Source organism: Pleurodeles waltl, chromosome 1_1, assembly GCF_031143425.1.
Source record: "Pleurodeles waltl isolate 20211129_DDA chromosome 1_1, aPleWal1.hap1.20221129, whole genome shotgun sequence".
NCBI lineage: Eukaryota > Metazoa > Chordata > Amphibia > Caudata > Salamandridae > Pleurodeles > Pleurodeles waltl.
The window spans coordinates 568431403-568445843 of NC_090436.1; the positions used below are offsets into that span (position 1 = coordinate 568431403).

General features: G+C 43.2%; 1 protein-coding gene across 1 annotated transcript in view; it reads right to left on the reverse strand.

The window, feature by feature from the left end:
• The window catches only part of LOC138285815 (uncharacterized), a 569249-nt gene that overhangs the window by 521213 nt on the left and 33595 nt on the right, over window positions 1-14441 (reverse strand). Inside the window, exon 3 of the mRNA XM_069226216.1 lies at window positions 3049-5667. Within this exon, the coding sequence (XP_069082317.1) occupies window positions 3049-5667 (2619 nt within the window). The remainder of the gene's footprint in view (window positions 1-3048; window positions 5668-14441) is intronic.

The window sequence follows — 14441 nt, forward strand, 5'->3', positions numbered from 1 at the left end:
CTTTTAAAGCCTGGTCTATATTTGGGCTCAAATGCCCATGTTTCTTGGAATAGACATATCTGATGTTCGTCTATAAATTGGCCCCATCCTGGGATTTGCATTTTTCTCTCCAGCCATGTTATGTTCCAGCTAAGAACAGTATCAGATGCGTCTGTTTTAGCTTGCCAAGCTTCACTCGGGGGTTGCTCACTGAGAGGGGGATGCAGCTAAAAAGCTTAGTGTCCCCCATGATCGTACCTTGACCCTTTTCTTTATTACCCTGTAGATTATTCACCCCACTAGGTACAAGACCAGTCATATTCATGTCTAGTAACTTGACAGAAGAAATAAACGCAGGATAGCAGGGAACGCTTGTCGCAAAGGATCCCCCCTCCTCACTGGCTACGAATGTGATATTCTCACTAATTCCCGGATTGCATGGATCTGTCAGAGTAGATGATATGGATGAAGTAAATCCACTAGGAACTGGGTAGACAATATGCTTGGTCTCATAGCAACTCATTCCTGCTCCCCGTAGTCCATCACTGAGTCAATCTACCTCAGAGAGAGAAGCTGAGGATGGTCTAAGGACTGACTCAAGGTCAGACTGTGGCTGGCTACCGGGGTAGACTCTGTGCGCCATTAACGGCTCACTATTAGCAGCTGTAGCTGCGGGGGGGTTGAACACTTGCAGTCTACACAGAGAAACTTCCCCTGCTGAAGGATAAGGTCTATGGACATTTGAAAAGAGCTGCTGGACAAAAGCGGGTATTTAAAATTAATAACAATGCAGTCCCCCGTGCCGAGCTTCTCCAACGATCCCACCCACCCCACCCTCTTCACCAACAGTATCGAGGGTATCATATGAAATGCAAACCTAGCATTTACATGCAACCAATGTATAACCTTGTTTTTCAGTTCGGTGAAAGATTCCGGGGTGTTGGTTTTAAGTTCAGGGACATTAGTGATAACAAGGACGTGTGGGCATGACTCCGGTGGAAGATGTAACGCTCTCGGTCTAGACCTGCCGTTGATCTGCACTGTCTTCAGGGGGCCTGCTTGGGGATGCTCATAAATGGAATTAGCTGCACTAACATTTATTGCTGTGTTGTTACAAGAAGCAGGACCTCCAGTTCCTTTTGAAAGAGGGGCGGGGACCCTAGGATACTTGTCCTTTGAGATGTTGGCCGCTCTATCAAATGAGTCCCCCTCGTAAGAGTAAGATTGAATTTCTACAGGGGGAGGAGATACCGGCAAGTGGATCTTAATGAGCCCTTCCAATTTCTCCTCAATCGCTTGGAGACGGGCTGCTATAGGGTGGAGCATCTTGGTGAACTCTTCTTTTATGGATTCCATTATATAATCAATTGCTGGTCGTCCATTAACACTTTCTAGGGGAGCTGTAATATGATCATTACTGGAAGCCAGGCCCGGATTAGGGGAGTTCGAAATACAGGTTTGTTTATTCCTTATAATAGACTCCCTTTGTTTCCTTTTCCCTTTGTTATTGGAATCGACAATAATTTGGGGCCCACCTTTAGAAGGGCCCCGGATTGGCAGAATCGATGCAGAAAGAGCAGTGGACTCATCCGGAGTTTCGACTGGTTGCTCCTGAGGGTTTCTGGAGGGGCTAGTGGGAGGGGTGGTCGATGCGGACTGTGAGTCTACTGGCAGAGGTGGCTGTCGGGTTTGACAGCTAGGGGCTGAGGATGTAGGGGCAGATAAGCGGCGCTGTACCATTTCTATCTCTTTTTCTAGTGCTCCAATGGCCTTTCGAAGAAATCCATCTAGGGTTTTGTTGTTCCCGTGCTTTTCTTCAGCTCCCGCCCCCTTCCGTCTGCCCATCTTTTCCTCTTATTTCAGACCTCCTCACTCAAACACTTGGTGAAAATGTAGTTGTCCCTTCTAGTCCCACCGGCTGTGGCCCTACTAGAAACCCCTCACCTGGAATGAACTTGAAGCTCCTCAGACCCCGCTATTGTCGGACAAGATTAGCGATGCTGGGCACAAAGATGAAGAAATAAAGAGGTGTGGCCCAGCCTGGCCTCCACCGGTCGCTGACGGGCCCACCCTTGAACCGGGCACGCCTTCAATTTCAAAGGGGGCTTGCCTCCCGCCCTTGCCGCTGGTTCCAATCAGCGAGTCCCGCGGCAGCGGGCACGCATTCAGTTCAAAGGGGGCTTGTCTCCCGCCCCTGCCAGTTCCAATCAGCCCGTCCTGCGTAAGTTGGAGCACGTTCAGTTTCAAAGGGGGCTTGCCTCCCGCCCCTGCCGCCGGTTCCAATCACGTGTCCTGCGGCAGCGGGCGCACTTTCAATTTCAAAGGGGGCTTGCCTCCCGCCCCTGCCGCCAGTTCCAATCAGCATGTCCTGCGGCAGCGGGCGCGCATTCAGTTCAAAGGGGGCTTGTCTCCCGCCCCTGCCGGTTCCAATCAGCACGTCCCGCGGAAGCGGGCACACGTTCAATTTCAAAGGGAGCTTGCCTCCCGCCCCTGGCGCCGGTTCCAATCAGCGCGTCCCGCAGCAGGGGGCGCGCATTCAGTTCAAAGGGGGCTTGTCTCCTGCCCCTGCCGGTTCCAATCAGCGCGTCAGGAGGTTTTCTAATAGGGGGATTTCAATTTTGCTCCGGATGTTTCTTTGGACTCCTTTAATCGCTGGAGACAGCCATGGACCCCGCTCGTGTGGCCACCGGGTGGATAACCTACCCCTGCTTTGCGCCCAGAAAACCATATTTATATTTATCTTACCTTAAATTTATATTTTGCGGTACAGAGTTCTGCTGTATTGAAGCACTTTTGATTAAGGCCCCATCCAAACTGAATAAATAAATGACAGTACGCACATCAGATTGCCCAAGCACAGTCTGAGTGTTACTCTGAACTGAACATTAATCTTCACAGTAAAGACATACTTCACTTAAGCCTTGTGATAATTTCTGTTACGAAACAAAATAATTTCAATGTAATATTTATAATTCTATGAGTTATAAATAATTTATGTTTTGCTCATATAATAAACTGAAGTAAGATAATGGGAAAAAGTTAGCAATTCAAACAATTGCTAAAACATACCTTTCCTACCAAACTGTTTTCTTGTCACTTCTGCTTTCCGACTGTAAGCTTGGATTTTTTCAGTCTTCTTCTGATCATAACTTTCAGAGTCAGATTTGACTAATCGAAGAGCCAGGCAGGCCCCAGTCTCTGAAAGTGTGAGTGATGTTTCACTGTCACGACTAGTTCCTGGGGTATGCCCAGGTACTATACATTCACCAAGAGCTCTGTTTTCTTCCTCTTGCTGACTGCTTTGGTTTTCTGGTGGTTCTTTCAGGATCTCACCTCGAGTAAAATCTTTATCTTCAGGAGACCCTAAGGAGTCAGAGATCTGAGTTGCTTGTAAGCCATCGCCCTGTAAAGTATCCTCTTCTATTACAAGAGAATTCTGAAACATGCTTTGGATCTCAAAACAGCTGTGGAATTCTTTATCAAATGGGTCCCCTTTATCTTTCTCAGACATGGTGACTGGATCTCTATTTGCACAGCCAAGCTGTCTGCCATCTTTGTTGCATCCAACATTCTCTACAGAACCCAAGACACTGGCTGGTGATTGGCTTTCCCCTTGAATGATTACACGCTGCTCCTGCTCTCCAGTTACAACAGTCACGACTGAGCCCTTTCGCCTCTTCGCCTTCACCTCCTCTTCCAGAGCAAGAGACACCTTATTGAATCGTGACTGTATTTCTAACGGCTGTCCTGAGTAACACTCTGGGTGGGCACTTCCAGGGCTGTTCTTTCCTGGACTATGACTGATGACAGGGCTTTCAAAAAATGATGTTGCTTTGCTTGATAAAGGAATACTTTGATTCTCTGTAGGATCATGTGCATCATTGTGGTGGTCACTGTCAACTGGCTCTTCATCAAACCCGCTTTCAGTTAATTCAGGTGGTTCTTCTGGAAGGCTAACCAAAGGCTCCAATTCCTCATCTTCCTTCTTCTGGTTAGAATTTACACTTGGCCAAGAATGAAAAGAAGGAATATCGCCATTGTCTTTCACATCCTTCATGGCACAGTCCACATCATTCATGAAGATGTCATCAGCACTTTCCTCCGGCTCAGAGAGGGAAAGGGTCATTTCATGATCAGAAAGTGTGGAGTCATGTGTCTGAGACGGTTTTGACTCTATCAGACTACTAAGTGATGATGTGCAACTTAAAGACTTGTTGAGTTCCCCTTCAGCTTCTTGAGGATGGGAGTGTATAGTGGGAATTCTCGCGTCCTGTTCTTCCTCCAGCAGTATCTTACAAAAAGGTGATGACCAGTGAGCAAAGATTGAATCTTTTTGACGTTGATAAAAAAGAAATGTTTCAGTTGAAGCTTCCGGGAATGTTTTTCTTCTAACTGCTTTTGAGCCAAGATATGACTTCTTGTTAGCAGGCGGACAGGGGACGAAAGTGATATTTTTTAATTGTTCATCATTCCATGACTTAACTGTAGTTTGAGAACTTAAGCATACGTGACCTGATGTGCTTGGCTTCTGCTGATTGTGCACACTATGGTTGGATTGGGATGGCCTGGTCTCTATAATATGTGAATCCTCTCTGTCCCCATCATAGTCTGTGAGATTAACATGTAGTAACTGAGGCACATCACGTTTATCCACCAACCAAGATGGTAACTCTGATATATTACAATGTTTATTACTAGATTTGTTTAGAAGTGGACATCCATCCTCCCTAATGGAATTTGAATATGGATCTTTAAAGTCAGCAAACTCTTTAGGTGGAGGGATATCTGAGTGCCACTCAGGGCGCATGTAATTGATGTAAGAGTCATCTTTTCCTTTGTGTCGGTCACCTGAGTATGGGCTTGTGCTGCAAGAGCCATCTGTTATAGGATAGTCTGTGTCATTTGAATTATAGCTGTTATGCCGCTTTTTAGTTTTGCTGTCAAATTGGTTATTGGTTTCGGTAGGTTCAATGTGAACTACTACAGACTGAAGTTTGTTGTTGTAATTAACCTCAACATCCTTTTCAGTAATGCTTACTTTGAGTACAGTGCTTTCCTTGTTGGCAGCTGTGTTGTTAGGGTGTGGTCTATGCTTTCCATGAGCATCTGTGACATTCTCATGGCAGGGGTTTCTGAAACACTGACTCTTCTGGTGCTGCCTGTCATGATAGCTCCTGCTTTTCTTTGGGCATTTTCTCTTTTCTATGAGAAGGTGAGTCCCACTATTTGATAGAAAACCTTTCTTTAGTTCCACATTCACATTCAAACAGTCACATTTAAATTCCGTGGTGATTGGCCCTGTTGAAGAAGGGAAGGACTCCACCGGGCTTGGAGAATGCTGGAGTGTGATTCTTCCCCCTACTGAAGATTTTGACTCGTTTAGTGTGACTACGGCAATGACCTCTTCGTGTATATCATCACTGGTGCTGGGATGGCACTTTGGGTATTGAATTCCTCCCAAGCTGTCTTTAGCTATATCGTCTGGCACATTCCATTCAGCACTGAGTACCTCAGCTGTGCTCCGATTCCTGTTCCTATAAGTACTATGGGAAATGTTGCTGTTTTCATCAGACACTTCTAGGGACGGAGTAGTGGCACATTTGTTTTCTTCTAAATCCATTTCATCTTTGTTTACTATGATTTTTATGCAATTTTGCTTACATTTACAACCAACTGGAAGGTGTTTATCTGCAAAAACAAAATGACAGATTATCAACTGAGATACTTTATTTATACACTATAAATAATTATTTCCTGAGAACTGGAATGTTTTGTACATTTAGTGGTGCATCTTATCATCTTAGTTCTAAAGGGGTTTGTGGTTTAAGTTTACAGCACAGCTGTCAAACAAACATTTCCTTACAATATATTTGGAGTGGGCTTTAGTTCTACCCCTTTCATTCACTGGCTTTTCTTGACCAGCATCTTTCAGCTTTTGGCATGACGATTTGTTGGGAACATTGTGGCTCAGCCCAAATTAGTATTTCTCTATCAATTGATGCTATTAGCTTTTAGGATGCATCCTTCCAAAACCAATGCAGTGAACTACATGAATGGCTAGTTTACAACAATTTGTTTCTTGCTTGCTCCCTCCCGTACTCCTACGTCTTGCTCCACCACCCTTGTGTTCCTTACTCCCACTGCTCCCTCGTTTCCCTGCATGTTCGAATGTTACCTCTGCCCACCACCCACTCTTGTTCCTACCTCCAGCGCCTCCCTCTTCCTCCTCTCTGATCAATCTAGTTGCTCTTGCACATCACACCCGCACATTCCTCTATTCTGGCCATTCCTCTAGCCCCTGTGTGCTCCTAATTTCCCATGTATGCAGAGGATTTTGTGGATGTTGCTTAGGCTGATTTACTATTCTAACGCCAGTCCTAGAATATTGTGGAACGGGAAACGTTCTACAAAATAGCCAATGAGGCTTACTTAATATTCTAACTCCAATCCTGGAATATTTTATGGAAAGTAAAACACCCCCTGACTATTTTGAAAAAGGGTTGAAAGGGGAATGTGCCCACATATGTGAAGGCTATCTAAGATTTAAAAAAAGAGTACTAACAAGCAAATATGTTTCATGTCACAGACTTACTGGTTTGCCTAACCTCTGATTTACAGAGAATGACGCCTGCATGCTGCGATGTTATTAATCTGTGTTTGGAACAACGTCCATATATCAGTGCTTTTCTAAATGTGCACAGATGCACAAACTATGTCCTGAAAATTCTGGACACAAAGGGGCATATTTAAGAGCTCCTGGTGCCACCTTAGTGGTGCCATAGCGTAACTTTTTAATGCTAAGGCGGCGCTAAAGTGGCATTTTTCCCACGCCATATTTACAAAGTGGCACAATGCATGTATTGCGCCACTTTGTAAACCCTTGTGCCACGTAATGCCTGCGCCAGGCATAATGAATGCAAGGGGGCTATTCTGGTGCCAATTAAGTTTTACAGAGTTCTCTGCACCATTTTGGCATCATTGCAACGCTTGCTCAGAGTAGGCGTTAAAATTACCCTCCCTTAGGAACCTATCAGCATCCTTGCACTTTGGTACACTAGCGTCAACATTCTTGATGCTAGGGTAGCAAAGCGTCACAATAGTGTAAAAAATGTTGATGCTATTGTGCTAACGACTGCCATGGTGTGCCGTATCATAAATACAGCACAACCATGGTGTCATTATTTGCCGGTAGGGTGGGCCCGGAAAAAGTGGCTCATCAGCTCTGATGCGCCACTTTTAAAACACATATGGGACAAAGTTTTCTGATTAAGAGTGTGATTTAATGTGGGCTGAAAATACAAATACCTGCTTGTTACGAATCAAATTTTTTTGTGTTGGACCTTGCGTTTTTGTGAAAGTTGGATGAGTCTGAGAATAGGAACAGGACAGTTAGTGCGCCAGCACTAAAGAACATATAAACGCTCCCAAAAACATATTGAACTTTAGCTTGAAACATTGAACCAACTCAAAGAGACGAGGTTAAATAGAAAGTACTCTTTTCTTAATTAATAGAAAGATGATGTGGCAGTCTTTATTCCAATTTTTAGTTAGGAATCTAAGAAAGTGTTCAAATGAATAAACAATGCATCCCATGCTAGACCCTGAGGACCTTGCCAACTACTGGTTCTTACTAACCTATCTTTCATCTGCAAGATCACTAAAAAATCAGACTATGCACAACTCCAGGATCACATTAAGCCAACCATATCCTGCATGACTACCAATTCTACTTCAGAAAACACTGTAGTACTGAGACATCTATCCTACAAATGATAGACCACATCATTCTGACCAAAGATAAAGATGACCCCTGCCTCATATTACTGGATCTCTCCTCCCCCATGGCACCTTCAATCATTCAAATTTCATTCACGCCCTGAAGTCTTGAATGAGATTAACTGGCAAAGTCCTTATTGTTTTTTCTCCTACATATATAATCAACTAAATGTTTTCATATTGGCACCTTCCAGAAGATCCCTATGACCTGTGGAGCCCCCTAGGGTTCCACTGTGTCCTTCATCATTGTCAACCTCTGCATGGAGCACTTTGAGCCTTTCCTAATCAATAACAACCTCTAAATTCAGAAACACTCAAACAGAATAAGGCTGATATAAAGTCCTCTCAACTCCAGAGGCTAACACCTTGCACTGTAGCAGGAAACACTGTCAGGGGCAAAGCAGTGTAATTAACTTAATGCAAATATTAATAATGCAGTTACTTTGAAAGACCCCTGACAGTGCAAAACTGCACAATTATCTTTTGCTTTTACTCATTGTGGAGAACCATGAATTGTTGTGCTCCAGGGCATTTTACCTCCATTTCACTTTTTCGGCAGATATGATGCTATCAGAAATAGACAAAACTGCTCAAAGTTTTCCATTTGCTCCCTGCGGATTAGTGAAGAAGGAATTTGTTCACACCTAACAGTATCCATCAGGACTGTCCCAACTCTGTTTCAATTTAGAAATGATGTGACAACACAAATATTTACAGAACCCTATATTATAATGGAGTAATAGTCTACCTCAACTTTGAGAACACAGCTACCCCTCAAGTCACTTATAATTAAAGTTTTACCATCCAAGAGGCTAGCTCCGTTTGTGAGTAACTACACTTATCAATTTGATTTTCAATAGCATGTTGTTTGGCTGAAACGTTAAACTGTGAAACTGATTATTAATTGAATTTATCCATTGTATTGCTGACTAATAAGTTTATTTTGCTAGAACTTTAATGATAAGAGAAATGACAGTGTATATTTTAATCAGTATAGTATGTTCGTTCTGGAGGATGTGGGCTAAGGAACAGGAATAGTGTAATGTGTGTGTATGTTTTTGGGTGTTTTAGCTTCAGTATCAAATTCCAGATCCAGGAGAGTTATTCAGCAGACTAATCAATCAACCTATCATCCCCTACAAACCTCGGCATACTTGGTGGGCTCTTAAATGCATAACACTAATCATCTGACCTCGTCTCAACTGCACATATATTGGAAGTCTCATCTGGTGTATCAATTATTGGCAATTCGGGGGCGTGGCGGACTGAATTACTTGCCATAATGAGCATTTGGGAAAAAATGTGGGAATCGGGGTTTCTGCAGTTATTTCTGCTACTTTGTGCCTGGTATTTCACCCAAAAACTTTGCCTACACGGTTATATGCAATCTACAATGGCCCAGTGTGGTGGGAAGCTTTGCATATTCCTATGAGGTAGGTACTTAAAAGAATTGCGAAGGAAGGAGAGGGGTGGGGCTGTCATGGTTGAATATATGCAGACAGTAGCCATCCTCCAATTTCACACAAAAAGGAATTTGCCATCTGCAGAGGGTTACTCTGACAGTAGGTGTATCAAGGGTTTATCTTTCATTCACCCCCCCCCCCCCCCCAAAGCATGTAATCATTATTGCAAAACTCAACCATATAATGTTCCCATACATTTGTTAAAATAATTATTAAACAACACAGGAGCGCTTTCACCCAAAGCCACTAGACTAAATTCAAAAGGGGAGGAAAGACAGCATCACCACCCCTGCTGTACATCTACTACACCTCAAAATACCATAAATGCCTGCCATCAGCTAGGAGCTGGGCTCAATAAAAGCTATTACATGCAGGCTGATGGGGGAAACCAATAGCATTCACCTAATTCATAGGACATCAATGGAGCTCCTCTGGACTCCCAGACGCCATTTAAGTGGATCCTTGGGATAAGGGTACCCACAAACATTGCCAAAAAGGGCAACATTGCAGGCACATATCAGTGTAAATGGGAAAACAGAACCACTGAAAACAAGTTCAGAGACTTTCATCCTTACAATATTTGATGGGACTCAATGTATGGATCTCAGAAGGATTCAAGTTTGCATTTGCCTTGCTTGCATTCAAATTTGAAACGTTTGAAAGAAGTTAGATATTTGACTCAGTAGGCTACCTTGCCAGTTACATGATACACAGACTCCCCTCCCTTAGGATGGTATAATCCAATTGAGTCTTATCCATAGATCACACACACATATGGGGAGGGTTATTTCTAATAATGGGCCACTCTTACTCTCAAATGTTGTAACTCTCTTTCAATGCAGAGTTTGTCTCCTGAAAAGGGATTGTAGCATGTATAATTGACCTTAGGAAAGTCCTACACGTAGCAACTTATGAAATAAAAGTGTCCCCTACCTTTTAGATTATAATTCTCTTGATCCTAATCTGGTATTGTTCAGGCGTTGAAAACTATCCTCTAAGACCTCTTTTTAGATATTGGCACTTTCCATTGTTCTAAATAAATGCTCTTGGCTGTGATCAGCTAAAATTTCTGTTAACATCTCAGAAACATACTGTACTTTTACCCGAGCTAAGAGGCATGTACAACCATTTCTATTTGCTTGAATTATATATAATTCTCATTGTTTCTGGACTGGGAAGACCAGGAAATTTCCCACATTCCAACTTACTCAATTATTTTTGCACTTGGTTTTCTATTGACCAATTCGTCCTATATATAAACCTTTAACTACTCTTCCCTGGCACATGTAAATCATTCAATAACCTCCAAACCTTCTTTGCTAAAGAAATAATCCACTACATGACCAACAAGTGTGAACTCTCTCGTTACCACCAGAAAAATGCAAAAAGTTCTTATTCATGTTATTAGAATTCCAAAAGTAGAAATTGTTCATTTTGAATGCTTCACATTATTGCTTTTTCAAAAAAAGGTAAAAATGATTATGAAAAATGTAGCTTGTTATTCTGAAATCTATTAAAAGTGATGGTAGTAGTTTACTTTAGTTCAATATATTTGTTTTTTAAAAGTAGAAATGCATGTTGATTGGACAAATAAGAATACCTTTACATAAAGGAGAGGCTTAACAGAGCAGAAATAAACCACTGTTCTGCTGGCCAGTAATAAACCTTCACTTATCTGATTTCAGCCCTCATGCTGTGTGCAAAACCTAGCTTTTCAACCGTACCTATTTTCCAGGTCCCTCCTGGGCTGCTTCACAGTGAGGGTCATGCCTGACCAGAAAGTAAAACAGTATTTGAAGTCTCATTGAATCTCAGGGAATGTGCTACTGTCATGGTACTTTACAAGTCACAAACACTAGATTGTACTATTGATTTACTGACAGGATTCTGTCCACCTGAACAAATCACCAGGATATAACTAGGATTATATCAAAATACCTGGACTCTGATCTTCTTTTATGCAAGGATGAGACCTTCCTGAGGGAATAAGACACACTGGCCCACCAATAAACCCAAATTCATGGCATACATTCAATCATTGATATAGTTTCAAGAATTGGTGTGGTAATGTGATATAGTTTCAAGAATTGGTGTGGTGATGGCAAAGTGGTTATTGTCCATTATTTGATTATTCCTAGCACTGAAGAAAAATAACCCAATTTTACAATGGAGTTATCTGGAAAGCATACAACACATCTTTTACTTTCAGACTACATGGACATACTCTGTACATACAAACACATCATCCGTTCCTGCATGCAAGTGAACCTAACGTTCCTTAGCTAATCATGCTTACATCAATATATTAAACTTCTCACCAGAATTAAGCCTGATTTAGATATCAGGCTTAATTCAGCATTAGAAACAAGGGCGACATGTACGAAGATCCAGTTTTGCGACTCGGATGTACAACAGTGTCAATTCGATTCACAGTGGGGTCGCAAATGACCTACCTCATGAATATTCATGAGGTATGTAGCAATTTGCGACCCCATTGGTAATGGCGGCAGTCATAGGAATGGTGGCCTGCTAGTGTCTGCAGACCACCATGTCTGTGACTGCTTTTAAATAAAAATTTTAATAAAGCAGCATTTATTTTTTAAATGCAGCCCGGACCACTGCCTGCTCTGAAAAAATGTTTTTGCATGGATTCACAAAGGGGTCCCATGCCCCTTCCCTTTTGCGATTAGGTTAGCACCAATTTCAAATTGGTGCTAACTGCGATTGTTTTGCAACTGCATTCACAGTCACAAAACAATCATACATACTGTTAGAAATGGGATCTTTGGTTGGCAGTCAGGTTACCCCCCTGTCCAAGCAAGGACCCTCACTCTAGTCAGGGTAAAAGAGAATCACCCTCAGTTTACCCCTGCTTACCCCCTTGGTAGCTTGTCACGAGCAGTAGGCTTAACTTCAGAGTGCTGGGTGTAAAGTATTTTTACCAACCCACACAGTAACTTAATGAAAACACAACAAAATGACACAACACAGGTTTAGAAACTTAGAAAATATTTATCTAAACAAAAGAAGACCAAAACAACAAACATCCACAATACACAAGTCAAGTTATCAATTAAAAAGCAAAAAGAGTCTTCATGTAGTTTTAAACACACACTAACACTGTTAGCGTGAAAATGTACCTTGGGTGCGTCAAAAATAATCCTGCACGGGTGAGTGTGCTTCAAAAAGGGCTTGTGATGCGTTGATTTCACTCACGAGCGAGACCTTGTGTCGTTTTTCCTTTCTTCAGGTCGGGCACGCCGTTTCTTCTCTCCGCAGGAGAGTGATGCATCCATCCGGTCAGCACTCTAGGTTCCGGGCAGGCCTTGCATTGTTTTTAAACGCCCAGCGGTAATTGCATCGGAAATCCAGCCACACGATGATCCAAAACCCACACAGCGCAGGTTGCGATCTCCCAGCCTCCGTCAGCGATGCTGCATGTCGTTTCTCCAGCTCCGTGTGTTGACTCTTCGGTCGCGTTACAGGTGAGCCTTGATTTTGAGCTGCAAAGTCAGTGGCGTGTTGATTGTTCAGCCGCAGATCAAAGTCGCGTCGATCTTTTCCCCGCACAGCATTCTGTGCATGGATTTCTTCCTCTTAGGCTGCCAGCTTCTCCTTTCAGGATCCCAGGAACTGGATGGGCACCACTTGCCAGAGTAGGAGTCTCTCCAGAGACTCCAGGTGCTGGCAGAGAGAAGTCTTTGCTGTCCCTGAGACTTCAAACAACAGGAGGCAAGCTCTAAATCAGGCCCTTGGAGATCTTCAAAAGATGAAAGGCACACAAAGTCCAGTCTTTGCCCTCTTACTCTGGCAGAAGCAGCAACTGCAGGATAGCTCCACAAAGCACAGTCACAGGCAGGAACACTCTTCTTCCTCAGCTCTTCAGCTCTTCTGCAGGCAGAGGTTCCTCTAGGTTTCCAGAAGTGTTCTAAAGTCTGTGGTTTTGGGTGCCCTTCTTATACCCAATGTCTCCTTTGAAGTAGGCCTACTTCAAAGCAAAGTCTCTCTTGAATGTGAAATCCTGCCTTGCCCAGGCCAGGCCCAAGACACTCACCAGGAGGTTGGAGACTGCATTGTGTGAGGGCAGGCACAGCCCTTTCAGGTGTAAGTGACCACTCCTCCCCTCCCACCTTTCACAGATGGCTCATCAGGAAATGCAGACTACACCCCAGCTCCCTTTGTGTCACTGTCTTTGGTGAGGTGCAACCATCCCAACTGTCAAACTGACCCAGACAGGGAATCCCCAAACAGGCTGAGTCAAGGAAATGATATAAGCAAGAAAAGGCTCACTTTCTAAAAGTGGCATTTTCAAAACACGATCTTAAAATCAACTTAACTAAAAGATGTATTTTTAAATTGTGAGCTCAAAGACCCCAAACTCCACATGTCCATCCGCAACCAAAGGGAATCTACACTTTAATCATATTTAAAGGTAGCCCCCATGTTAACCTATGAGAGGGACAGGCCTTGCAACAGTGAAAAACGAATTTAGCAATATTTCACTGTCGGGACATATAAAACACATTACTATATGTCCTACCTTAACTATACACTGCACCCTGCCCTTGGGGCTACCTAGGGCCTACCTTAGGGGTGTCTTACATGTAAGAAAAGGGAAGGTTTAGGCCTGGCAAGTGGGTACACTTGCCAAGAGGAATTTACAGTTAAAACTGCACACACAGACACTGCTGTGGCAGGTCTGAGACATGATTACAGAGCTACTTATGTGGGTGGCACAACCAGTGCTGCAGGCCCACTAGTGGCATTTCATTTACAGGCCCGGGGCACCTCTAGTGCACTCTACTAAGGACTTACTAAAACATCAAATATGCCAATCATGGATAAGCCAATTATATACACATTTTGTAAGGGAGCACTTGCACTGTAGCACTGGTTAGAAGTGGTAAAGTGCCCAGAGTAACAAAAACAGCAAAATCAGAGTCCAGCACACATCAACAACCTGGGAAACAGAGTCAAAAAGTTAAGGGAGACCACGACAAGGATGAAAAGTCTAACACATACCATTTTGATTCGGTATTAGGAAGGGACACCCTTGACATGCCCCTTCCTAATACTGAATCGCAAAACCCAAACTGCGCTCCGGTAACAAGTTACCGAATAGCAGTTTGGGGCTTTGTACATCCCAAAAAGCATTTTTCTAGTCGCAAACGGGCCGAATCCGCAAATCGGACCCTTTGGGACTAGAAAAATCGTTGTACATCT